The sequence below is a fragment of the Tarenaya hassleriana genome, unplaced genomic scaffold (assembly GCF_000463585.1).
Source record: "Tarenaya hassleriana unplaced genomic scaffold, ASM46358v1 Cleome17, whole genome shotgun sequence".
NCBI classification, from domain to species: Eukaryota; Viridiplantae; Streptophyta; class Magnoliopsida; order Brassicales; family Cleomaceae; genus Tarenaya; species Tarenaya hassleriana.
In genome coordinates this window covers 982,867-1,010,689 of record NW_010965122.1, presented here as the reverse complement: position 1 = coordinate 1,010,689, position 27,823 = coordinate 982,867, and the positions used below count along the sequence as shown (strand labels likewise).

Here is a 27,823-nt window from a genome sequence, read left to right as displayed (position 1 = left end):
AAAATGTGGATAAATATGTGAGATTAGGAATATGAAGAATATATGGTAGAAAATTAGGTAAAAATACATTAAATAAATGTGTTAGGTGTGGAATTAGACATAAATTATAATATAAAATTGATGTTGGCTGTATGAAAGTAAAAATCAAGGAAAAGAGAAATAAAAAAAACATCTGTTCTACCAATAATTTCAAATTCAATCCAAATTTTCTTTATAATCATAAACAGTAAAAAATCTGTTTCCTAAATTCTAACGCGTTTTCGTCAGGGCTTATAAGTAAGAAGCAGAACAAACCATTTATCAGAATGCTCGCTTGACCCAAATTTAAATAAAAGCAATGACTTTGTTTGCCAAAGGGTTATTTTTGTAATTTGACACAATCTTTTCGTTCCCCCAAAATTAAAAGGAAAAATAAAAAACAAAGAAGCATTTTGTTGCCGCCAAAAGCTCTAGGCTTGTTCCCATTTCGGAGGAGTGCGCTCTCGACAATGGAAGACGAAGACGACGAAGAGATCTCTACCTCCTCCGATTCCGGTGATTCGACCGAAGATTTTGACGTCGATCCCGATGATTCCGCCGGTGAGAACGAAAGTTCCGACGAAATCGCTGAATCGGAATCTCTCGCGGCGGTTTCTCCGCCATCCAACGCCGACCGGAAATCGAAGAACGTAGATGAACTCATCAGGTGCGAACTTGGAGCTACTTTTGCTCGATTTTCAATCTGAACTTTAACTCGATACGTTCACAGGTTTCGCTCGCTTGCGTATTCGGTATATAGAGTGTTATTAGTTCGGGATTTTAGGGTTCTAGTGCAGATTTGGGGAATTAGTGTTGAGTTACCTCTGATTTGAAATTTGGATTTTCTGGTATGATTTGTTTACCCTTGATAGCTGGGAAACGAAGATTATGATAATTGAAGCGAATGTGAATTTTCCCGTGTCTGGAGTAGTTTCTCGTTCCATTGCTGATGTTTCTCTCTGTTGGCAGTTAATGTTAGTTCCTGTAACTGTACAATAGATAAGACAATGTAAGCAAGTGCAATAAGCCTAGTGGTATAATCTTTTGACTGACAATGGTGCTTAATGGCTGAGGTATATCAAATGGGTATTTGGCAATTCATTGAAATATAGAGATTCCAGAGAATGATGATTTTTTTTATAAGAAGAATGATGATTTTATGAAATTTGGAGTGAAAGTATTGAGTGTTCCGTGGGTGTGATAGAGGTAACCTGGTCGTGTGGAGGCAACCGCTTCTCCCTAGGGTGCTTTATGTTTCGGAAGGCGCTGCAGTTTGTAGGAAGCCCTTCAAGCCTCCATGTCCCAGTGGTTACAGTACTACCAATGGACAACTTGCTCGTCGCCTTTGGGCTCGCAAACGGTTTGTGCCTTGGGGTTCTTCAGCACCGGTGGAGGTCGCAATATCTTTTAAGTCTAATGTACCAGCTGAAATTGAGAAAGATGAGGAAGAGGAAATATTGCCTCTGCCCCCTGGTATTGATCCCTTGATATTATGGCCACCTGAAGAACCTGAGGATGGAGTGAGCAATTTAACAGCTATATCAGTGGATCCGTTGCTTGTCCGTTTTCTTCGTCCTCATCAGAGGTATTCCTTCTGTATCTTAAAAGTGACATCCAATAGCCTATGTGGTGCAAATCTATCATGGTTTCCAAACTTTCTTGTATGCCTTTACCATATTTGAAAGTTCTCGAAGCATTCATTGCTACTGCTACTGCTACAATCATGTCAAATTTTGCTCTGTTTTTTATTTTAAATCCTGAGTTAGCAGCGGGTGAATATTGCAAACCATTATTGGCTATAAATTGTCTTTCATTTACTAACATTATGAGGTGGACTTTTTTTACTTCAGAGAAGGAGTCCAATTCATGTTTGATTGCGTTTCGGGATTGTACGAGTCAGCAAATATAAATGGATGTATTCTGGCTGATGATATGGGGTAGAGTCTATCTTCTCCATTATTTGATATTGAATCTAGAGCCTGTAGAATTTCCTATATAATTTGTTTAGTCTCCTGTGAGTTTTCTTTTTCCAGTTTGGGAAAGACATTGCAGTCCATTACATTACTATACACTCTTATACGTCAAGGGTTTGATGGGAAGCCTATGGTTAAGAAAGCCGTTATTGTTACACCAACGAGTCTTGTAAGCAACTGGGAAGCTGAAATTAAGAAATGGGTTGGAGAAAGGATTCAGCTTATAGCCCTCTGCGAAAGCACTAAGGATGATGTTGTATCTGGAATTGACAGTTTCACTCGACCCCGAAGCTCTTTACAGGTATATCTGCACATCTTTTTTGGTTAACTCTCTAGAGTAAGCACTTATCAGTTATCACTTAGTGTCAACAGGTACTTATCATCTCTTACGAGACATTTCGAATGCATTCATCCAAGTTTTGCCAAAGTGAATCCTGTGATCTTCTAATATGTGATGAGGCGCATAGGCTGAAGAATGACCAGACACTAACAAACAGGGTAACATGCTAATAGCCTAATATATAGTCTTAGTTCTTGTACCTTTACGCTCAGTGCGTTCTTTTCTTTTTAAGTTTTTTTCTTACTTGGAGACATCTTCCAAAACAGGCCTTGGCTGCCTTGCCATGCAAACGCCGGATTTTATTGTCTGGAACTCCCATGCAGGTGAAAGAAATGATGCTACACACTTTAGCATTCAAGATTTATCTCCCACTTCTCTTTGTGATGCTTCTTCTTTTGGATTGCTGCAGAATGATTTGGAAGAATTTTTTGCCATGGTCAACTTCACGAATCCAGGAATTTTAGGTGATGCTACACACTTTCGCCGTTATTATGAGGTGAATAGATGTAGAACTTGAATATCTATTTTGACCCTGGGGATCACATCATCTTAAATTTAGTTTTTGATTAATTTGTAACCTTATTGCCAAAATTTCATATGCCGCTTAACCTTTTTTTGACATACTGAGTGTTGCAGCAGTTGAGAAGCTCTTCTATTTCCCGAAATACCATTTATAATAATATAGATCATGTTGCGCTCTCTACGTTATTTTGTTTTTTTTTTCTTTTTGGAATGACTGAATATAGAACATAACATAGATGGAGACCAAGTATTTCCTGGCAACTGTTGAATTGCAGATGTAGAATTGACTTGGTTTCATTGATTGCACGTGCTTTTTCTTTGTTCTTTCTGTTTGTTTTCTAGTTTAGTTGCTTCATTGCTTTGGATGTCATAAAACTCGTGCTACTTTCTAAAATTGTAACTTTTGTAACTAGAAAATCGGTTTGTGCTCCTTTTTTTGGTCGTCGTTGGTTTTTGCTTTTCATAATGTCATACATATTCATACCGACTGACTTTTATATTATTACTTACATTATTTCGCTGGATGCATCCTTGTCTTGATATATGGAAAACAAATTAAGTCACCGATTATTATGGGAAGAGAACCTACAGCTACTGTGGAAGAGAAAAAATTAGCAACAGATCGCTCTGCTGAGCTAAGTTCAAAAGTCAATCAGGTAATTCTTTCTCATTTTGTATGCGACTATTTGCTGTTATTTTCATCATCTGTATATATGTCTTATGATGTTAAAATGTGTCTTGGAATGGTTTTGCTTTTGTTGCTTTTGACAAACGAAAAACCTCTTTTGGAGTATGTCAGGAATAATCGTTTGCTCTTTTGCCATGCCTCACAGAGACCATTTTCTCCCTTTTTTTGCAGTTTATTTTGAGGAGAACAAATACATTGCTTTCAAATCACTTGCCGCCTAAGGTTCTTATCTCTCTCTACTTGCCAAGTTTCTGATAATGGTTTCTTCAGATGCTTGGGAACACGTAAATGTCAATGAAATTATAAGTATTACCTTTATTTCACCAAAACAAAAAATAAAGCTCCTCTTTTCTAGCTACAATTTCTTCCATCTGCTCTTCAAATTTTTTGAAGTAAAATAGATACAACTTAACAATCTTACTGTTGTATGTCATGCAGATAATTGAAGTGGTTTGTTGCAAGATGACACCTCTCCAATCTAACATGTACAATCATTTTATAAGCTCAAAAAATGTAAGGGTTAATCACAGTCAATCTCGATACTGTGTTAAATATAAAAGTTTTAATGACATACTATTGGTTGTCTCTGATGCAGCTTAAAAGGGCAATTGCTGATAAAGCAAAGCAATCGAAAGTGTTGGCTTATATTACAGCTCTCAAGAAGCTCTGCAATCATCCAAAGGTGCATATCTTGTTCTGAATCCCTTGTATAAATTTAATAGAATTCAATTATCTGTGTCACTGGGGGACAAATCAAACCGGTTCCTACTTTCTCAACTCAGTCTCAGAGTTCGAGATGTGGAGGTACCTTCAACATGTAAAATGTTATAATTTGTGTTGAACACAACTCGAGATATTATATATCCTTGCCATCTTTATTTTCTTTTCTAGACTTTTTACACTGGAGCAGTCCTTTTGTTTTCTTCCCCTTTATAATAGTGCTCTTCTTTCTATGTAGCTAATCTATGACACAATTAAGACCGGCAGCTCTGGAACTATGGGATTTGAGGATTGCTTAAAGTTTTTCCCTCCAGAAATGTTCTCGGGGAGGTAGGTTTCTTTCTCTGTTTAGAGATTCTGCATATGTGTTTGTGCAAGTGTCACTATTTGTAATTTCAATGGAACTTTCTTTTCAGATCTGGTACATGGACTGGTGGTGATGGTGCTTGGGTCGAGCTTTCTGGGAAAATGCATGTTTTAGCCCGGTTACTTGCCAACCTACGCCAGAGAACTGATGACCGTATAGTCCTTGTCTCAAACTATACTCAGGTATGCTGAACAATGTTCATTCAGGTTGGAAATAGAAGCTATTGTTATTAATATGAATGGTTGCTAGCATCTAGTGGTATCCATACAACCATTTCTACTGGATGCCTCTGTTGAGACGTTGAACAGCTTCAGATACTAGTCGTCTCTGGTTTGGGCTGAATTATGGACGTTGCATTTCTTTCTGATTAATATCCCAATATAGTATGCTTTATGTCATTTAGAATCTAAAGAGCTACGGTAAATAGGTGATATTTGCATGTCTTTGGCGAGAGGCAAAAAAGGGGAACTAATCCTTGTAAAATTTGTGAATAATTTGTCCATTTATATAAAAAAAGTAATTGGCTTTTCGAAAATCAAGAAAAAGGTGAACTAAACTAGTTTCTCATTGTTTACTTGCACATTATGAGCATATGATAAGTCCTGCATGTGAACAGATATAGTGGTTAAAAATCCTCAGCATGTGTGGAAACATTTTTATAATCCCTTTGCGGTCAAGTTACACATAAACGTAGTTTGAATATGATTCTAACTTTGTACCGATTTTGCCAGACACTGGATCTTTTTTCGCAACTTTGCCGTGAAAGGAGATACCCTTATCTTAGGCTGGACGGAACGACAACAATAAGCAAGAGGCAAAAACTTGTTAACCGGTTCAATGACCCGTCGAAGGTGTGCAACTTTACCTAGATGCTTTTTTTGGCATGTTTTTCAGATCCAATTATAAGTTTTGATATAACTTCTTACGGTTCTATAGGACGAGTTTGCGTTTCTATTAAGCAGCAAGGCAGGTGGTTGCGGCCTAAATCTAATAGGTGCTAATCGACTTGTTCTCTTTGATCCCGATTGGAATCCCGCCAATGATAAACAAGTAAAACTCCTCATCCTCACCTCCCCTTAAAATTATCCAGAAAACTATGCTAAATTCTATGTTGATAGAGTATTGATTCTTCAAGATTTGTCTGTTTCATACAGGCTGCTGCTAGAATCTGGAGAGATGGACAAAAGAAGAGAGTCTTTGTCTACAGATTTCTGAGTACTGGAACTATAGAAGAAAAGGTATTGCGTAAGACGTAGGGGTGGACGTTTTTACTCGAGACCCGCAGATTTACGGATACTAGGCTTCGTGCAACGAGGCCAGAAACCCAGATCGTGGGTTTGGGTTTGTGTTTTTCTGAAATATAACGGGTTATCTCGCGGGTATCGAGTAGGAATAAAATTACATTTATATCCCTACTAGTTTAATATATTTTAAACCATTATATGCCTATTTTGTGTAAATTTACCAAAATACCCCTAAAACCAAGTCAATGAAATTTCACAAGTTTTCGCGGAGCCACGAGTACCTAGGCCGTGGTTACCCAGCTCTCGCGAGACCGAGGCCGGGTAGCCTAAATATCTGGGTACCTGCTTGTGTCCAACCCTAGTGAGATGGATACAAGTGAACTAACTAACTTCTCCATTTTATTTGAGTGTGCCGAGAAAAAGATAAGCTTCTTAACTCGGATTTGTGTTCTACATTTGACAGGTTTACCAGCGTCAGATGTCAAAAGAAGGGCTTCAAAAAGTTATTCAGCATGAACATACAGATACCATAGTGAGACAGGTCTCTTTGCTCGGAATTTATATGTTTTCTTAACTTTGGAGATTTTGTGCTGAATGCATAAATGAATATGAACAGCAACCTATTGGAATTTTTCCAGGGGAACTTTCTCTCTGCCGAGGACTTGCGAGATTTATTCTCTTTCCATGAGAATGTTAGGTTTGTCGAGTTATCGTTTTTTTTTGTTTTCCTTAACAGATGTTCACCTCAATTGTGTGTGTGTGTAGCTCCTAACAGGTTTTTTGTAATGTCGATAGATCTGAAATCCATGAAAACATGAGCTGCTCGAGGTGCCAAAATCTTGATCATGATATCGGGAGTTTCAACAAGAGAAACGACAGCAAACTCGATAACAACACATGTCAGACCGATGGAGACGATATAGGTGGTTTCGCGGAAATTGCAGGGTGCTTGAATGAGTTAAAATGCTCCGAGAAACAGGTATTTCTCGCGCTTTTAATAACCGAATGTTGAGCATTGAAAAATGACTCGGATCTCGTCTCTTGAACCTCTACATTCATCTGATCGTCTTAAAATCGATCTCACAGTTCCGTGCCAAAGTCGTTACTATGACTCAGAATTCATTACCAAGATCCATGTTGTTTGTTCATCTGAGCTTTTGCATGAAATTACCATCAGGTGGGAACTCCATTGGAGGAGGATCTAACTAGCTGGGGCCATCATTTCGCCTCCAAATCAGTTCCCGACACTATATTGCAAGCATCAGCTGGTGACGAGGTAAGGGGTGGCCAATTTCGTTAATAACGGAATAATACATTATCATAATCGAATCCGATATAAAAAAACTAAATGGTTATAATGGATCTTAAAATGGAAAAAAAAAACAGAATGTAAACTAAATCTAACATTATAAATAGATGACTGAAAACCCGATTTTTTTAATCGATTATTTTTATCGATAAAATCGAACTCAAAGTGAACTGATACCGAAATAGAATCAGACCAACCCAAATTCAATATAAAAATCGAATATTTATAGGTTTTATAAAAGCGAAATAATTAAACCGGAATATAACAAAACTGAATTCGATATAAAAAAAACGAATGGTAAAATGAAAAAAAAAAGAATCTGAATAGAATAATACTGAATAAAAAATAAGCAAAATTTGAAAATTGTTTTGGAAATTTAATATTTTATTAATAAAAACTGAACCCGAATCGAAATAGAATCGAACTGGCGAACAACAACAACAACAACGTCTCATTCCCAAGTTCATTTGGGGTTGTCCGCATGAATCCTTCTTCTCCACTCATTTCGATCTCGGGTTAACTCTTTCGAAATCTGTAACACTTCCAAATTGTTTCTAATGACACGCTCTCAAATAAGTCTAGGTCTACCTCTTCCTTTCTCACCCCTATACCTGTACTCTTCACTTTTCTAATCGGTGCATCTATCGGCCTACGCTGTACATGTCCAAACCATCTTAAACACCCCTTTCGTACCTTCTCCTCGATACCTATCATAAATATTACTCCTATTTTCAGAATCGAATTGGCGAAATTTAATAAAAATAAATTGAATGGCTATTGTTTTCTTAAAACCGAAATAATTGAACCCAGATATATAATTGAACCCAGATATAATCAAATCTAAACCCGAAATAGTCACATCTAAGAAGTCATACCGGGTTTTGCAAGACAAACCCTAAATTACGAGTCCTTAAACATGGGATTTGTAATAGAATAAACATTTAGGAACTTAGAAAAACACAATTCTGATGAACTTTCAAATGCCATTGCAGGTGACATTTGTATTCACAAATCAGGTAGACGGAAAACTCGTACCGATCCAATCAAATGTCGGTACCAAGACTCAGGAACACGGAAAACTGAAACCGAACATAACTATTATGGGCGGCGGATCCAGCAAGTTCCAACGAGTTAGGGAACCGTTGCAACCATTGTCTCTTAATGAGACAGTGAAAAGGGTAAAACTCTCTGCTTATAAGCTCCCTTTGAATCGTATTAATTTGGTACCGTTGAGAACACCAAATCTCGATTCTGTTAGTCACGATGATGATTTTGTGTGACATAAATCTTTTTTTGGTTTTATACTCTTATCATAATATTTGCAGATTCTTGTATTCCTTTTGGCAAAATCCCAGAATAGAAAAAAAAAAGGTTTGTTTTGAGCGAATCTTTCATCAAAAATCATAAAATTTTCTAAAAACTTTCAATAAGTACATAAATTTTACAATTTCTAATATACGAATTCATATTACAGCTATCATATTTTCACATTACCATTAATACCCTTATTTTAACAGAATTTTTTTAAAAAATATAGAAAACTATATTATCTATGTCATAGTACTCGGTTGCATATTCATGTTTTCCTTTCACAAACCCGAGATGGACAGACAATAGATGCGACAAAATACGATTTTTTGAAAACTATATCGTTGTATTGGAGAAAATTATATCAACTTTTATTTTATTAATCAAATACCATTTTTTTAATGCTGCGGCAATAAGTACTAATTTTCTTATTAAATTTTAGCCAAACCAAATACCCTGGTAAAATATAGATATACTAATAAGAGCTTAAATGAATGAAGAGATTAAACCACATACCCTCGTGTATTATTATTACATGTCCTACAACTTCACCCTTTGTTTCATAATCTTTAATATTTTGTTTTAGTATCCTTTTGTATTGGTTATTATTAGTTTGTCAGTTTTTTAACGAATTTTTTTATATAAGCAAAACAATTTTCCAATTGTATTTAAAGGCAATGATCAATCGAAATATTAAAAAAAAAATATCCCACTCTTTTACATTTTTTTCTGCATTTCCTTTATTTTCTCAATAAACGAACACCCTTTCTTTGGATTTTAAAATGATTGCATCGATTCCATTTTACCAAACTGGATTAGTCATCTCTAGTTTTATTAGCTTTAGACTCGCCTAAAATAATTACGAATTTAACTGATTTAAATTTGTACCAATTGTTGGACCAAGCCACAAAATATTGAATAATGAATTACGAAATTTTAAAAGATTTAATTGCTTTGGAAAAAATTATTTTATTTGGGTTTAGAAAAAAAAATCGGTAGTTTTTTAACTGTGATTAACTGTTTTGTTCAAATAACTGGTGTTTACTTCGGCTCTCTCTTTTCAAACTATTAGAAAAAGGAAATCTCTGGAATCAGCTAGAACCAAAAGATGGCTGGGTTTTCCATTTTGGGTCCCACATAAGTGATCCAACGGCTGAAATTGCATCTCCCGAACCTTCTCGAGTCGTTTCACCGACTGTTTTATTTGTATATAGTGATATAGTCTCTCATTTTAGCCTCTGTAAGGCCACGAACACAATCGAAAAATTTCTTAAACCTGTTTCTGTTTGATTTTGTTTGCTGAATTCTTTACCGGCGAAGTTTCGGAGCTCTCATGGCGGGAAAAGGAGAAGGTCCGGCGATCGGTATCGATCTCGGGACGACGTACTCGTGTGTAGGAGTGTGGCAACACGACCGTGTTGAGATCATCGCTAATGACCAAGGTAACCGTACGACGCCGTCGTACGTCGCCTTCACTGACACCGAGCGTCTAATCGGAGACGCCGCGAAGAACCAGGTCGCGATGAATCCTACCAACACCGTGTTTGGTAAGATTTCAGTAGCACCGAGTCACTCTCTTTTGTTTTGGTTTTTGGGTTTATAGTACTGGGACTGGGGCTTAGGTTTGGACGATCGGTTTGGATTTTGTTGATACATGTATTCAGGTCATGTGTTTTCCTTTCGGTTTGCTGTGGTTATTTCTCTTCAGTTATAGGAAATCTGAAAGAAGTCCTGTATGATAGGTTAGAACAGGATTCTATGGTCCTGGAATTTTCAGGATTGATTGGCGATGAAATTATCTAGCTCATGTTTGATTGTGGCATAAGTTTCCACTAATGATTTTGCTGTACGTGATGAGGCTTCAAAGATTGTTTCTGAATTCTTTTATATTGTTTTGAATTGTTGAGTAGGGTGTACATTTCTTCGATTTTGTGTTCATCCTCCTCCTGATGGTTTCTGTGTATTTGGTTTCTCTGATCGTTTCTTTGAATTGGGTTTTCTGTGATATCAATTTGCAGATGCCAAGCGTCTCATCGGTAGAAGATACAGCGATCCATCGGTCAAAGCCGACATGAAACTGTGGCCATTCAAGGTCATTTCAGGTCCTGGTGACAAACCTATGATCGTGGTCAATTACAAGGGCGAGGAAAAACAGTTCTCTGCGGAGGAGATCTCTTCCATGGTTCTTACGAAGATGCGTGAGATTGCCGAGGCTTATCTCGGCACGTCCGTGAAGAACGCCGTGGTCACCGTACCGGCTTATTTCAATGACTCTCAACGTCAAGCCACCAAAGACGCCGGTGTCATTTCCGGCCTCAACGTCATGCGTATCATCAACGAGCCCACTGCAGCTGCCATAGCTTACGGTCTCGACAAGAAAGCTTCGAGTGTTGGCGAGAAGAACGTTTTGATCTTTGATTTGGGCGGTGGAACTTTCGATGTCTCGTTGCTTACCATCGAAGAGGGTATCTTCGAAGTTAAGGCAACTGCCGGTGACACTCACCTTGGAGGTGAGGACTTTGACAACAGAATGGTGAATCATTTTGTTCAGGAGTTCAAGAGGAAACACAAGAAAGACATTAGCGGAAACCCAAGATCTCTGAGGAGATTGAGGACAGCTTGCGAAAGGGCGAAGAGAACCCTCTCGTCCACCGCTCAGACGACGATTGAGATCGATTCCTTGTACGAGGGTATCGATTTTTACACCACAATTACCCGTGCGAGGTTTGAGGAGCTCAACATGGATCTCTTCAGGAAATGCATGGAGCCAGTGGAGAAGTGTCTGAGAGATGCTAAGATGGACAAGAACAGTGTCCATGACGTTGTCCTCGTTGGTGGGTCCACTAGAATCCCTAAGGTGCAGCAACTTTTGCAGGATTTCTTCAATGGCAAGGAGCTTTGCAAGAGCATTAACCCGGACGAAGCTGTTGCCTATGGTGCAGCCGTTCAAGCCGCCATCTTGAGCGGTGAGGGCAACGAGAAGGTACAAGACCTCTTGTTATTGGATGTCACGCCATTATCACTGGGTCTTGAGACGGCAGGCGGAGTTATGACAGTGTTGATACCAAGAAACACTACGATTCCAACCAAGAAAGAACAGGTCTTCTCGACTTATTCGGACAACCAGCCCGGTGTCCTGATCCAGGTCTACGAAGGGGAACGGGCCCGGACAAAGGACAACAACCTCTTGGGCAAGTTTGAGCTGACGGGCATTCCACCCGCACCGAGAGGTGTCCCTCAAATCAATGTCTGCTTTGACATCGACGCCAACGGTATCCTGAATGTGTCAGCCGAGGACAAGACCACGGGACAGAAGAACAAGATCACGATCACAAACGACAAAGGAAGGCTGTCCAAGGAAGAGATCGAGAAGATGGTCCAAGAAGCTGAGAAGTATAAGGCCGAGGACGAGGAACACAAGAAAAAGGTCGAGGCCAAGAACGCGCTCGAGAATTATGCGTACAACATGAGGAACACGATCCGGGATGAGAAGATCGGGTCGAAACTTAAACCCGAAGACAAGAAGAAGATCGAGGATGCCATCGAGCAAGCAATCCAGTGGCTCGATGGAAACCAGCTCGCGGAAGCTGACGAGTTCGAGGATAAGATGAAAGAGCTTGAGAGTATATGCAATCCGATCATAGCTCAGATGTACCAAGGCGGTGCTGGAGCTGACATGGACGGTGCTGGTGGAATGGATGATGATTGTGCTCCTTCGGCTGGCGGTGGCCGCGGTGCTGGTCCGAAGATTGAAGAAGTCGATTAAGCGGAGATCGAGTCAATTTCTTGACCAAGTCTCTGCCGCTATCTTTCTTCCCAGTTTCTTGGATTTCCCGGTTATGGTACTGCGGTTGTAGACACCGGTTATGTTGTTTTAAATACCGGTTTTGTTTTCTTTTCGTGTAATGAAATTTAATAACTTGCATGTGATGTGAAGTAAAAACGTATGCATTATAGGGGTTCGATTTAGGTTTGATTCGATTGGATTTTACATATTTAAAATTATAATCGAATTATAACCGATCTGTTTCGATTATAATATTAAAACGTTTATAATAAAAAGATGTTCAAACAAAATATAATAAAAAATACTATCCATTTTAACATATAAAATAATAAAATTTAAATTTAAATTATAATTTATTTTGACATAAAAAAAGATAATAATTGTATAAAAATATCTGAATTTTTATAATTTTTTAAATAAATATCTAATTATAAAATTATTAGATAAATATCTGAAAATTTTCAAACTCCCGTATCCAAATTTTAAAAATTTTTCCAAATCAAACCGCCATTATTAACAACAGTGTTAAACGAATCAGATTTCAATCCAAAAAACTGATGATTCAATATTCGAAAATATTATTAAACATCCACATGTTCAGCCACGTCAGAAGTTCTGTTTAATTAACCGGAACGGTATGATAAAAGATCAATCCGATTTGTTTTTAAAAAAAACCCTAACTAGTTCATGTCCAACCACCATTTATCTTCTCTGATTATTTCTGTTCTCCATATCTTTCTGCTCTTCATGGTCATATTTAAATCTTAAGACAACAAATTTATAAAAGTAATTTCTAAATAGAAGTTTACAAAAGAAACAAAATCATCCATCAAACCATTACAGAATTATGAAACAAAAAATTTCAGCCAATAAAAAATTCTGAATAAAATTTTTTTTAGGCAATACAGAATTCCAAACCAAAAAATATTAACCCAACGGAATTTCCAAAACAAAATACAAAGTCCTAATAGAAAAAACCGAGTTTAATGATTTTCTGAGTTTGATGGAGGAGCCGGTCTTGGAATCTAAAATACTCGAACTCCACTCCGTTCACCGTTAATCCACCTATGTAGCAAAGTTCTCCATCCATATTTGTCATTGTTCCTCCCATATAAAAATTCACCCGGATTATGTTTGTCATTGTTCAAACCTAACATAAAATGTATCTGTTAATGGCGTTAAAAACTTATTTTCAACCCAAAATCGAGCCTAAAACCGGAACTGACATATACCCATAAAACTCTATATCCTAATTTCGGAAATAAACTTAGAATTGGACCTATACCCATAATTGAAAGAGAGTAAATTAACCAGACACCGACGAAGATCGAACCCAGACACCGATGAAGATTGAATCTAGACACCGACGAACAATAGACCAGACTCGAACCCAGAGTCCATAGACCAGTGATTCAAAAGAGAGACTCGATTCTACAGACTCGAACCCAGACTCAAACAAATACTCGAACCGAGACCGATGAAAGAGAGTCCAGAGACTCGAACCCAGACACTGACGAAAGAGAGAGTCCAAGACTCGAACTCAGACACCGACGAAAGAGAGAGAAGGTGAGATACCGAGAGAGTTAACAAATTATTGTTTGATTTGGAAAACTTTTAAAATTCTGGATATTTATGTGGGAGTTTTGAAAAATTCAGATATTTATCTGACAATTTTATAGTTTGGGTATTTATGTTCGTAAAAGTTCATGTATTTTTATGCGATTATCACAAAAAACAACAAAATAAAATATTTAAAATAAATTTAACCTTTTTAAAGTATAAACCCTGATATAATAAAATAAAGATAAAATAAATTAAAATAATAAAATAATGATTAAATTATATTCAATATATATGTCATTTTGTTATATACTATAATTACAAAACAATATCATTATATTAATTTTTTTAATTAGAATTTATTTATATATTATATATTAATGGGTGATATAAGTAGATAAACATTTAATATTCGATTTATTCAATACAGTTAATTCGAATTCGGTTTACGGTTATTTGGAGTTCAGTTATTTCAAATTTTAAAAAATCATAACCAATCGGTTATTTAGTTTTAATCGGTTCGCTTCGGTTAATAACCAATTAACTGAACCGAATGTCTACCCCTAGTGCATTCTCATTTATGCATTCTAAATGAGAGATGACAAAAGTCAATTTAAGTTTGAATATATTGGTCAATTCACCAATAGGTACTGTTATTGACCAAATATCGCACACATATATTCGTTTATTTGAATAGTTGTGAAAAAATATTTATATTAGTTAATTTCAATTATACGAACCAATAAAGTTTATAATCTTCATTTACTGGAATATATATATATATATTAATACATCGTTTTCACATCATTTGACTTCCCCACCAACTAATCTCGATTTTATAATGACGTTTATCTTACCTTTTTCTTTATTATAATTATAAATATTTCATTTTCATTTTATTTCCCTATTTTTTTATAAATTGGATCAGTGATTATAATAGTGGCATTGCTTTGGTTAGAGGACTCCCACTCCATTGCTAGCGTTGAGTATCCTAATCTGAATAAAGAAGGGACTCTTAAATTATTTTTTATCATAAGCTTAATCATATCTTAAAATATCATATATAATGTCTCCCAATCGAATTTCAAACCGACACATAATAAAGTTATCTTATATTAACTGAATCCGAATTATTATAAACGGAATTCTAATCTTACGGACACACAGTGATATCAAATGATTCAAACCGATCTCTTATAATTAACCGATATGATCTTCGGTTTTGTCTTGTGGTTTCTACAAATCTCTCGGTTTAATTAAATCGAACCGGGACCAAAGCTTCTGCGTCAGTCAAAGGCTTCTTCTCACACTTCCGAGAGCTCGAAGTAATCAATCAATCATCGCTAACATTATATATTAATATCTGTAACTCTGTAACCATCTCTTCTACACAAATCACATGTTTGGAAACGGGCTCATTTTTATCATAGGTCTATATATAATCAAACGAAATTTACATAGCATGATTTATTATATATATATATATATATATATATATATATATATATTTGTTGACAAGTAATTGAGTTTTTAAAATTAGAAAAGTTATATCACCCTCAGCTTTAATTTTCGTTTTCCTGATCAAGTTTACTATAATAACATAAGGATCAACATATCATGCTAATTTTTTTTTTCTGAATTAAAAAAAAAAGAAATGCTAATAGATATCTTTCTTTCTTTTCATTAGCAAGGAACGTAACACTAGTTGGTGTTATAAGTGGATAAACAGTTATATTCGATTTATTCAGAACGGTTTATTCAGAACGGTTTATTCGGATTCGATTTATTTGGTTTATAGTTATTTTGGGTTCGATTATTTCAAATTTTAAGAAATTATAATCAAACGGTTATTTAATTTTAATCGGTTCGATTTGGTTCGGATATATATCGGTCTTTTCGGTTAATAACCAAAATAATCGAACTGAATTTTCACCCCTAGTGCATTTCAAATGAGAGAAGACAAAAGTCAACTTAAGTTGAATGTATTGGTCAATTCATCAAGGGTACCATTATTGAACGAAAATCGCATGTATATATTCGGTTACTTGAATACAATGTGAAAAAAAATATTTGTATTAGATAGTTTTAATTACAAGAACCAACTAAGTTTAATGATATTATTTTTTTAGAAGAATTAAAAATACAAAAAAAAATCTTAATCTTTATTTATTGAGAATATATATATATATGTATTTTTTTTGTTGACAAGTAATTATGTTTTTAAAATTAGAAAAGTTGTATCACCGTCAGCTCTAATTTTCGTTCTCCTAATCAAGAGCTTACAACAATATCATAGTGATCAACATATCATGCTGATTTTTTTTCTGAATTAAATAAAAAGAAATGCTAATGGATATGTTTCTTTCTTTTCATTAGTAAGGAACATAATAATAGTTGGCGATATAAGTGGATAAACAGTTATATTCTGTTTATTTAGAACGGTTAATTTGGATTCGATTTATATCGGTTTATGGTTATTTTGGGTTCGGTTATTTCGAATTTTAAGAAATTATAACCAAACGGTTATTTAATTTTAATCGGTTTGATTTGGTACAGATATATATCGATCGATTCGGTTAATAACCAAAATAATTGAACCGAATGTCCACCCCTAGTGCATTCTAAATAAGAGAAGACAAAAGTCAACTTAAATTTAATATATTGGTCAATTCATCAATGGTATCGTTATTGACCGAAAATCGTACGTTTATATTTGTTTACTTGAATACAATGTGAAAAAAATATTTGTATTAGATAGTCTTAATTACACGAACCAACTAAGTTTAATGTATTATTTTTTAGAAGAATTAAAAATACAAAAAAATCATAATCTTTATTTCTTGAGAATGTATATATATATATATTTTGTTAACAAGTAATTGAGTTTTTAAAATTATAAAAGTTGTACCACTGTTAGGTCTAATTTTCGTTCTCCTGATCAAATCTACCACAATAACATAAGGATCAACATATCATGCTGATATTTCTTTTTTTTTTTTCTGAATTAAAAAACAAAGAAATGCTAATTTATATATTCTTTCTTTTCATCAGTAAGGAACGAAACACTTGTTGAAAATATAGATGAATAAACGGTTATATTCAGATTATTCAGTACAGTTAATTTGGATTTGATTTACGATTATTTTGTATCCGATTATTTCGAATTTTAAAAAATTATAACCAAAAGATTATTTAATTTTAATCGGTTTGGTCGGTTCAGATATATATCGGTCGGTTCGGTTAATAACCAAAATAATTGAACCGAATGTCCATCCTTAATGCATTCCAAATAAGAGAAGACAAAAGTCAACTTTAAATTGGATGTGTTGGTCAATTCACAAATGAATACCGTTATTGACCGAATATCGCATGTAAATATTTATTTACTTGAAAACGGTGAAAAAAATATCTGTATTACATAGTCTCAATTACACGAACCAACTAAATTTAATGATATTATTTTTTTAGAAGAATTAAAAATATAACAACAAAATTCATAATCTTTACTGAGAACATATATATATGTTTTTTTTGTTGACGAGTAACTGAGTTTTTAAAATTATAAAAGTTGTATCACCGTCATGTCTAATTTTCGTTCTGCTGATTAAACCTGCCAAAATAACACCAAGATCAACATATCATTCTGATATTTTTTTTTTCTGAATTAAAAAAAATATTATGTTAATAGACACGTTTCTTTCTTTTCATCAGTAAGGAACAAAACACTTGTTGATGATATAGGTGGATAAATGGTTATATTCAGTTTATTCGGTACGGTTATTTCATATTCGATTTATTCAGGTTAACGGTTATTTTAGGTTCGATTATTTCAAATTTTAAAAAATTAAAACCAAACGATTATTTAATTTTAATCGATTCGGTTCGGTTCGGATATATATCGGTTAGTTCGATTAATAACCAAAATAGCCGAACCGAATATCCACCCCTAGTGCATTCCAAATGAGAGAAGACAAAAGTTAACTTTAAGTTGAATGTATTGGTCAATTCACAAATGGATACCGTTATTGACCGAATACCGCACGTATATATAGGATTACTTGAATACGCTGTAAAAAAAATATATTTGTATTAGATAGTTTGAATTATACGAACCAACTAAGTTTAATGATATTATTTTTTAGAAGAATTAAAAATACAAAAAAACACGTAATCTACATTACAGAGAATATATATATATATATATATATATATATATTATACATATAGGTTTTTCTGTTGACAAGTAACTAAATTTTTAAAAGGAAAAATTTCAAAAAAAAACTCAACTTTTCAATTTTGATTAAAAAAACACTAAACTTTTTAAATGGATCTAAAAAAATACTGAACTTTTTTAATGATCCAAAAATATACATGAACTTTCTGCGATTGTAAAAAAAAACCAAGTAAAATAATCTGACGTGTTTACATCTCTTTGTGACACGTCAGTCATTTTGTTTATTTTGATAATCGTAGAAGAGTTAAGTGTTTGTTTTATCAAATTTAAAAAGTTTAATGTTTTTTTTATAAAATAAAAAATTGAGTTTTTTTTGAGAAAAATATATGAAAATTCTTGAACTTATAATTTGGTGTAATATTAATTTATGAACTTGTAGCTACGTCTATTTATTCCCGAACTTGCATTTTTAACACAATATGTAATATCCCGAATCTGAAAATTAATATTTAATTATTTTAGAGAATAAATAATTAAATAAACGGAAATTGTTATTCCTACAAACAAGTGTACAATGTCAGAAGAAGGGATGAGAACCGTTACAAGCACGGAAGACGGAAAAAAGAAGAAGAAAACCAAAACATGGGTCTAGTTCAGATCGGACCAAAAACTATTCCGGGCGGACCGAATTATGGTCCAGCTCGGACCAACTTACACACAGATTGGACAACGGAAAAATGGAAATTATGTGTTCTGTCGGACCAGAACTTGGCCCGGGTCGGACCAACCCAGTACGATGGACTAGCACAACGATGAACGAACCAGAAAAATGCAAGAAGAAATAAATTCAGGTCCTGTCCGGCGGATCAAGATCTTGGTTTGGGAGGACCGACAGTGCAAAAAAAAACTGTCGAGCTGGCATCTTTAGCCGCAATTATTTTGTGACAAACGTGTCCCATGCGCCGCCTGCTTCCACTCATGGGTGTTCAAAACAAAGAGAAACGCCAAAGGAGAAGTGGAAAGGCATAAGACAATGTTGGTAGTGAAAGGATACAAACAGAAGTATGGAGTTGACTACGAAGAAACATTTGCTTCTGTAGCTCGACTGGAAACAGTGAGATTATTGATCTCACTCGCAGCTAAGAAGAGATGAAAGATGTACCAGATGGATGTAAAATCAACGTTCCTGAATGAAAATCTTGAAGAAAAAGTATTTGTTGAACAACCACCGGGATTTGTTGTTGCGGGACATGAGGAAAAAGTGTATAGGCTGAAAATGGCTCTTTGTGGGCTTAAGCAAGTACCAAGAGCTTGGAATACCAAAATCGATGCTTACTTTGTTAGAGAAGGATTCATGAAGTATCCATATGAACATCCTTATACGTGAAGGTCAAAGGTACTGATGTGTTATTCATGTCTATATGTGGATGATCTGGTATTCACAGGCAATAACAACACTATGATTCGAGAATTCAGGCAGTCGATTGAGAAAAAGTTTGAGACGACGGATCTGAGCATGATGAGATATTTCTTAGGCATCGAAATACATCAAGGTGAAGGTAACCTTTTTATCTCCCAAGAGAAATATGCGATTGACAATTTTGCAGAAGTTTTCTATGGATGATTCTTTGCCCATAGACACACCGGTGGAGTGTGGTACAAGATTGACAAAAGAAGAAGAATGAAAGCCCATAAACCAGACACATTATAAGTCTTGTGGGTTGCTTGAGGTATCTGACTTGTACCCGACCTGATATTTTATATAGAGTAGGGTTAGTGTAATAACCCGAATCCAATTTGGAATATTTAATTAATTTCGGAGAAGAATAATTATATAAACAGGTACTAAACCTTAAGAAAAGGACCACAAAATGTTGGGAAGAGGCCCGGAAATCACCCCGAGCGAACGAGACGAGGAAAGACGAGAAAACAACAAGAAAAAAAAGAGTCTGGACCGACCGGTCCAGGTAAGGCAAAATATCTAGCAAGCTTGCGATCTTGACCGCGCAATGGAGGTGCGTTCAAAGTCCTACAAGCGCTGAAAATTCCACCTAACCCTCCATAATCGAGCAATAATGCCCCCTAAGCAGCCCTATCCGACCCTAAGCCTCTGAACCTCTCTAAAATCGGACCCAAACCAGCTCCATGGATCATGCTGGGGGGAAGAAAAGTTTCAAAAAGAAAAACTAGAGGAAGAAGAAGAAAAGGAAGGAAAAGAGAGAGGAGGGAAGAGAGAGAGAGAGAGAGAGAAGGGGAAAGGAGCTCGGTGGAGCAACAAGGGACAACCCTAGAAAGTCGTCGGAGTCGCCGGAAAAAATGGCAACGAATCCGGCCAAAAACTCAGTTCCGAATCTGAACAAGGTGAGTGGTTCGAGTTGCCTTTGTGTGAGCTCATTTTCATCGTTGTTATGGTGTTGACTCGATGAACTTGGGCACTATTAGAAAGTGGAAGTTGCAATGAACACATGGAAACAAACACACTCGATTTGGTAAAGAAACGAGCAAGTTATGAAAGTTTGAAAATCAAAGAAAAACTGTAAATTTTAGAGAAAAACGCCAACCATTCTAAGTCCGACACTTTCGAGTCATTACCCAGAAAATAGGAGTGATAATTGAAGAAATTGATGATTAGAATCAATAGAGAACATTTCAATGAGCATTTAGAAACAAACGGCACTCAATTTGGACAAGAAACGAGCAAGTTATGAACTAACGAAGTCGGAACAGAATCTTGGACAAAAATCGAGATCTGTCTCCAGGCTCTGGACCGATTGGTCTAGGCTCTGGACCGACCGGTCCAGACCCTGAAAATGCTGGTGCCTAAAATTGCCTGGACCGACCGGTCCAGACCCCGGGAAGGCCTGGACCGATCGGTCCAGACCCAGAAAACACCGAAAACACCGAAAACACCCGAAATAGCCTGGACCGACCGGTCTAGAGAAACGTCTGGACCGACCGGTCCAGACTAAAAAGTGATGAAATTGAGCCAAAAAGGCCCTGGGATGAAATATAAACCTTGGAATCGATCAAACTATGTGAAAAACGAGCCGGAACACGACAAAACGTAAAAGGAAGAATTGGAATAAATCAATAAATTGAATGCGTAGTGAGATGTGCGACATACACCGAGTGAATCGTTGTATGATGATTGGGTTTATTTTCCGATGGGTCACGAGAAGTGACATCGGTCGTCACGAGAAGTGACGTGCGCGTGAGGCGCATTGTGGTCGTGAGATGCGACGGCCAACATCATGAGATGTGACGGGCGTGAGAGGCGCTCCTAGTCATGCGATGTGACTAGGGTTTACGGCTAACCCTATGGTGCAAATCCATAAGGAATTTGATTGTTGTGCGAAGCAACGGCCAACGTCATGAGATGTGACGGGCGTGAGAGGCGCTCCTAGTCATAAATCCATAAGGAATTTGATTGTTGTGCGAAGCAACGGCCAACGTCATGAGATGTGACGGGCGTGAGAGGCGCTCCTAGTCATGCGATGTGACTAAGGTTTACGGCTGATTCTATGGTGCGAAGCCATACATACTTGATTGTCGTGAGATGCGACGGCCAACTTCATGAGATGTGATGGGCGTGAGAGGCGCTCCTGGCCATGAGAAGTGACCAGGGTTTACGGCTAGCCCGATGGTGTGAAGCCATATGGGAATTGACACGATGGTGTTTTTATATGAGATAAATATATGTCTAATATTGAATAATTTATATTTGGTGTTTTATCGTAATACCGTTCTCGCTAGGAATGAGTTTATCGGATCCAGCCCGGACCATTCACTAAGCAGTTGTGCTTAGCCCTCGTGGTTTCACCTTTTTCAGATCATGAGGAGAACTAGTAACATGTTTGGGGTGACGAAGACTTCGAAGAGACGACCACGTGTACGGGGTTTCCTTATTTATAAGATTTGAACTATGGGAGACGATCCCTATGTTTGTACGGTTGTATCTTTTCAATTCGGACATGTGTGTTTAAGACTTGAATGCTGTTTAATTCCGCTGCGTGTTTGATATTAAAAAGTTTTAAAATTCCCGTATTTTTGGTTTGTATTATTTTATTTGTTTTTCATCCATGTGGCACATCCTGTGACGGGAATCAGGATACGGGTGTCACAACTGTTAGTATCAGAGCAACGTTCCTTCCACGGGTAAGAACGCCTCACTACCTTAAGATTTTTACAATGAAAATGTTTTTGAAAACCATGTCCCAAGAAATTTTTTGCAAAGAACCGTACATACGATGTGTTGTCTGAGGTCACCGCTAATGCTACCTTAACCGTGGTGCAGTGAAATGGCGCAACGACGTGCTCAGTCTACGACGGGAGACAACAATGTCCCCAACCATGTTCCCCAAGCTGTGGAATTTAGGGAATTCCAGGAGGAGATACGAAATGAATTCCGTGCATTCCAGGAAACCATGATACAAACCTCGATGGCATATCTCCAAACTCCATCTCCAGCGCATGGTCCGGAACCTAGGGGGAGGACCTGCCTCCGCCGCCCCCTGCACCGACAGGGCCAGGGGACTATCTACCTATTGTTCGGGAATTACGGGCCATGCACACTCCAAGGTTTGGAAGATCTCTGGATCCCAAGGTTGCAGAAGAATGGATGACGTGCATCACACGAGACCTAGAATATGTTCAGTGTCCCCTACGTTATCGAGCGCTACTAGCGAGCCATCACTTGTTCGGGCAAGCTCGACATTGGTGGGAAAAGGTGGTATAGGAGATGCCGGACGGACATCGTTTCACCTGGGAGGAATTCAAGGAGGAATTTGAGAGAAAGTACTACCACCGACAGAATCAAGAACGCCGCCTTTCCGAGTTCCTGAACCTGTAGCAAGGGAACATGACTGTGAGGGAGTACGAAACTGAATTCGTACGCATGCTTAAGCATTCCGCGCATCTGGTGCCCCTAGAGAGCCAGAAGATTACTAAGTTCGTTGTGGGACTACGACCCTCACTCCGCTGGAGTGTCACGCTCCACGAGTTCCGAACTCTAAGCCATTGCATTGACCAGCTGGAGAAAGCAGAGGAAGTGGAAAAGGAGGAGAGAGCCAGTAGGGCCCGTGACCGAAGTCCTCCTAAACGCCATCCCTATACGCGTCTGTCGGGAAAGACTGGTCAGACTGGGCAGAGCAGCCGAGTGCAAGACAAGGGTAAGGCGCCAGTCATCCAGGCATTACCTCCGCCACCTCGGAGAGGGCCACCTGTCTGCTATCGGTACCAGCAGCCAGGACATTATGCGCCATATTGTACGGTGAGACCCGTAGAGCCGCAAACGCAAGCGGCTATACCACTGAGACCTGTGGCTGGACTGGAGTGGCCCCGAGGGTTTATGCCCTAGAAGCGGAGCAGGAGATTCAAGAGGAGGAGGTTCATGTCGACGGAGTCGAGGCCGATGCTATCGCAGGTACTCTTCTACCTATATGAGTACTGTATTATTATTAAAATCGAGGTAACTATTGTCTGTTTAAGTACAACGGTAACAAAGAAACATCGCAGGTACCCTCCATTTATACGGGGTGTCCTGTTATACATTGTTTGACACTGGGGCGACTCACAGTTTTGTGAGTGCGGACATAGTAGAGAAAATCGGTACAGGAAAGGTCGATCCGATGAATAACTTTACAGCGCGTACACTGGCAGGGGAAACCCTTACGGTTCAAGGGACCTTGCGTAGCGTACCCCTTGACATATGTGGCCGACGAATGACAACAAACCTCATCGTGGTACCTATAGGAGGAGTCTATGACCTCATATTGGGCATGGACTGGTTGACGAAATACCAGACCTATATCGACTGCCCCCAAAGGACGATCTGGTTTCCAGAAGATTCCGGAGGTTTTGAATTTAAAGGAAGAGGAGCACCATCGACGGACCCGATCATCTCGGCGCTGAAAGCCGAAAAGATGATCAGAAAAGGCAACGATGGGTTTTTAGTGGTTATCACGGCTACTAAAGAACTGGAGAAGAGTTTGGAAGATACACCTATTGCTCAGGAATTTCCGGATGTATTTCCGGATAAATTACCGGGGATACCGCCGAAGAGGGAAGTAGACTTCAGCATTGATGTACTACCGGGCACAAAACCAATCACTAAGACTCCGTACCGGATGACACCAACAGAAATGGCAGAGCGGAAAAGGCAACTGAACGAGTTGGTGGAGAACGGGTTTATACGCCCGAGCATTTCACCGTGGGGAGCACCGGTACTCTTTGTGAAAAAGAAAGAGGGGAGTATCAGCCCAAGGAATCCAGGTGGACCCGGCAAAGATCGAGGCAGTTATGGATTGGAAACCCCCGACTTCTGCTACGGAAGTTAGGAGTTTTCTTGGGCTTGCAGGTTATTACCGAAGATTTGTGGAGGGTTTTGCCAAGATAGCCCGACCTATGACGAAGTTGACAGGGAAGAACGTCAAGTTTGAGTGGACTACTGAATGCGATGCTAGTTTCCGAGAATTGAAACAACATTTGACCTCAACAACTATCCTAGCATTACCATGACCGAGTGTACTATACGAAGTTTATACCGATGCATCCAAGCAGGGACTCGGTTGTGTGTTGATGCAGGAGGGACACGTGATCGCCTATGCATCGAGGCAACTGAAGAAACATGAGGAAAACTATCCAACGCACGATATGGAACTAACAGCGGTAGTTCATGCACTAAAGATTTGGAGGTCGTATCTGTATGGTGAGAAGGTTAAGCTCAACACGGATCACAAAAGCTTGACCTACGTGATATCCCAGAAGGATCTAAATCTAAGACAACGGCGATGGTTAGAGTTGATTGCATACTATAACCTGGAGATAGCCTACCATCCTGATAAGGCTAACGGATCTTGGCTGCTATCCGTACAGTGACTTCATCTCGCAACAACGCCGCAGAGTTGACTGCGATGTTGGGGCATTTGACGTTGGAGCGGGAGGAACCCACTCTGTCGCTGGTGGAACGAGTAATCATGGGACAACCCAGTGACCCCTTACTATCACGGTACCGAGATCGAATAGTGGAATATAGTCCTAAGGGCTACGCATTGATGAGAAAGGAGCACTGCGTTTGGGAAACCGGCTATGTGTGCCAGATGACCCCGCGTTGAGACAAGAGATATTAGCTGAGGCACATCAGACGAGATTAGCGATACATCCAGGGGCGAGTAAGGTGTATCAGGGTCTACACCGATGGTACACGTGGCCAAGGATTAAGAGAGACGTTGCCGATTATGTAGCCAGATGTCTCACGTGCCAACAGGTGAAAGCAGAACGACAGATGCCAGGAGGAAAATTGCAGCCTTTGGAGAAACCGCAATGGAAGTGGGATTCGATCGCCATGGGCTTTGTAATCGGATTACCACTTACACCGAGGAATAAGAACGCTATTTGGGTAGTCGTGGACCAACTAACCAAATCAGCTCACTTTCTCCCTATACCCACAAGTATCCGATCGAGCGGTTGACACAGATCTACATTGACGAGATTGTGAGACTACATGGTGTGCCGGGTGAGATTATCTCGGACCGAGATGCTCGATTTACGTCACACCTATGGAAGGCAATACAAGACGCGTTAGGGACAAAGCTGAAGATGAGTACGGCATATCACCCCCAGACAGATGGGCAGTCAGAACGGACGATACAGACTTTGGAGGATATGCTTCGCGCATGTGTGTTAGAATGGGAAGCCCTGTGGGATCAGTACATGACGTTGTGCGAGTTTGCGTACAACAACAGTCACCATGCAAGTATCGGAGTACCACCGTATGAGGCATTATATGGGAGACCGTGTAAGACACCTTTGTGTTGGACAGAGATTGGGGAGAGACGGGAATTTGGGCATGAGATTGTGGAAGAGACTATGGAAGCGATTCGAAAGATTCGAGTCAACCTGAAAACAACACAGGATCGACAAAAATCATATGCCGACCAGAAGAGACGAGACTTCACCCTTGAAGTTGGAGATCAAGCATTCCTCCGAGTTTAGGCCATGTGAGGACACGCTAGGTTTGGACCACTACAAAAAAATCACCGAATTCCAACGGATTTTCCAACGGATTTATCCGTTGGAAATTTTCCAACGGATTTTCAACGGTTTTCAACGGCGTTTCAACGGCGACTTCCGTTAAAATTCCGTTGAAATTTCCAACGGATATCCATTGGAAATGCCCGTTGGAAATTTTTAACGGAATTTTCAACGTATTCAATTGAAAAATTGGGTTGAAAATAATGTCCGTTGGAAATTTTTAACGGAATTTTCAACGTATTCAATTGAAAAATTGGGTTGAAAATTTCCAACGATATTTCCAACGGATATCGGTTGGAAAAATTGGTTGGAAATGTCCAACGGAATTCCGACGGATGTTGGCTAGAAAAAATTCCAACGGAATTCCAACGGATATCGGTTGGAAATTCCAACGGATATCGGTTGGAAATTGTTTTGAAAAATTTTTAAAAAAAATTCCAACGGAATTCCAACGGACATCGGTTGGAAATCTGGATTTTAATTAAAAAATCAATTGAAAAATCTAATATATATATATATATATATATATATATATATATTTAAATAGACCTAGGGTCAAAATATTGAAGGGAGAACAAGGAGATTTGCCGGAGATTGAAGATTGGAGACATTATTGAGCATTTCTCTCCCCTCTTTCTCTATGTTTCATCTTGTCTTGTTGGTGTTTTTGAACATGGTTTGTGAGTAGTTTCTTGTTGTGGGATGAGGGATTAGCCCTCATGTAAGGATGCTTGTCTTAACCTTTGGACCCAAGATTGTGTCTTGTTTATGCTTTCAAACTCTTGCAATGAATGAAATTTTGTTCTTCATGATTATCTCTCATCTCTCTTGAATGAATGTTTAGGGAAACCTAGGATTTGTTGAATTGAGTGATGCAATTATTTGGGTTTGATGGCTAGAGTTTAATGAATGGTGTTTAATGCTTCCCATTGGATGAAAATCTTATGGGTAGAATTTATGATTGGGAATTTCATGGAGACATGGATTCTTGATTCTTGGTGCATTCATTGAAATGGGTTGAGATTGAATGCGAAGAAATTCGGTTCAATTCAATCTAGGATCGTGACAAGGGAATTTAATGCATTCAGGAATTTCACTCTAAGCCACGAAAGTGGATAGAGTACTCTCTTGGATAGCGGGTTTTCGGTTTGAGAGAACCGAACCCGACCTTAGTCTTGGAATCCCTCACTTTAGAACAAGCATGATCTAGGTCCATAATTCCTTACGGCATCCTTGCATGATCGGTGAAACCCGATTCCCATAACCTTTCCCATCGATTATCTCCTCTTGAATTATTGCTTGCTTTGATTTTATTTCTCTCATTTAATTTTCTGCAACTTTGAAAACCACAAAAACAATTCTCCAATTTTATTTTCTCCATTTTCCTAGTTTTAGTCGATTCCTAGCTTAACCGCTTAAGTCCTTGTGTTCGACCCCGGTACTACGACATCCGTATACTTGCGGATTAGTTGTGTGTCGGGTATAAATTTAAAGCTCGTCACGCAAGTGACCAAGTTTTTGGCGCCGTTGCCGGGGACTTTTTACGGTTTCCATAGCTAGGATAGATTGACTCTAGGTTAGTCTTTCCGGAGTCTTTGATTTTTTCGGTTTGATTTTTTGTGTGTTTGTTCACTTCCTTTTTCTTTGCGTGTTTGTGTGATTTTTATTTTTCTCTTGAGTCAATTTCTCTTTATTTCTTTTATTTCTTGATTTTTCTGTTTATTATTTTTGATGTTTGTATTTTTCTGGACTTTTCTGGACTTGTTCTGGATTTTTCGGGAC

The 27,823-nt window shown here is 38.0% G+C and overlaps 2 protein-coding genes across 3 annotated transcripts; both read left to right on the top strand.

The window, feature by feature from the left end:
• Positions 1–317: 317 nt before the first annotated feature.
• On the top strand, positions 318–8,568 carry LOC104809900 (protein CHROMATIN REMODELING 25). Of its 2 annotated transcripts, none has more exons than XM_010536005.2 (21): positions 318–685; positions 1,223–1,603; positions 1,869–1,955; positions 2,052–2,292; positions 2,355–2,489; positions 2,598–2,654; positions 2,741–2,827; positions 3,414–3,509; positions 3,713–3,763; positions 3,980–4,054; positions 4,137–4,223; positions 4,500–4,591; positions 4,678–4,810; positions 5,360–5,479; positions 5,565–5,678; positions 5,783–5,866; positions 6,336–6,413; positions 6,511–6,569; positions 6,668–6,851; positions 7,050–7,148; positions 8,174–8,568. In XM_010536005.2, the coding sequence occupies exons 1-21, from the start codon at positions 489–491 to the stop codon at positions 8,459–8,461; spliced, it is 2,745 nt and encodes a 914-aa protein (XP_010534307.1). In that variant the 5' UTR covers positions 318–488; the 3' UTR covers positions 8,462–8,568. The 2 variants fall into 2 exon arrangements, with proteins under 2 accessions (XP_010534307.1, XP_010534308.1); XM_010536006.2 differs by having other exon boundaries at positions 319–685; positions 2,364–2,489.
• Positions 8,569–9,718: 1,150 nt separating this feature from the next.
• LOC104809899 (probable mediator of RNA polymerase II transcription subunit 37c) lies at positions 9,719–12,467 on the top strand. Its single transcript, XM_010536004.2, has 2 exons — positions 9,719–10,036; positions 10,508–12,467. The coding sequence occupies exons 1-2, from the start codon at positions 9,823–9,825 to the stop codon at positions 12,253–12,255; spliced, it is 1,962 nt and encodes a 653-aa protein (XP_010534306.1). The 5' UTR covers positions 9,719–9,822; the 3' UTR covers positions 12,256–12,467.
• The last annotated feature ends 15,356 nt before the right edge of the window (positions 12,468–27,823 follow it).

Excerpts from the sequence above, each read along its gene's own strand:
- LOC104809900 (XM_010536005.2), top strand. The coding sequence starts at position 489 with ATGGAAGACGAAGACGACGAAGAGATCTCTACCTCCTCCGATTCCGGT. Across the intron at positions 2,828-3,413 it reads ACTTTCGCCGTTATTATGAG|TCACCGATTATTATGGGAAG; the intron begins GTGAATAGATGT and ends AAACAAATTAAG. Across the intron at positions 5,480-5,564 it reads GGTTCAATGACCCGTCGAAG|GACGAGTTTGCGTTTCTATT; the intron begins GTGTGCAACTTT and ends ACGGTTCTATAG.
- LOC104809899 (XM_010536004.2), top strand. The coding sequence starts at position 9,823 with ATGGCGGGAAAAGGAGAAGGTCCGGCGATCGGTATCGATCTCGGGACG. Across the intron at positions 10,037-10,507 it reads TCCTACCAACACCGTGTTTG|ATGCCAAGCGTCTCATCGGT; the intron begins GTAAGATTTCAG and ends ATCAATTTGCAG.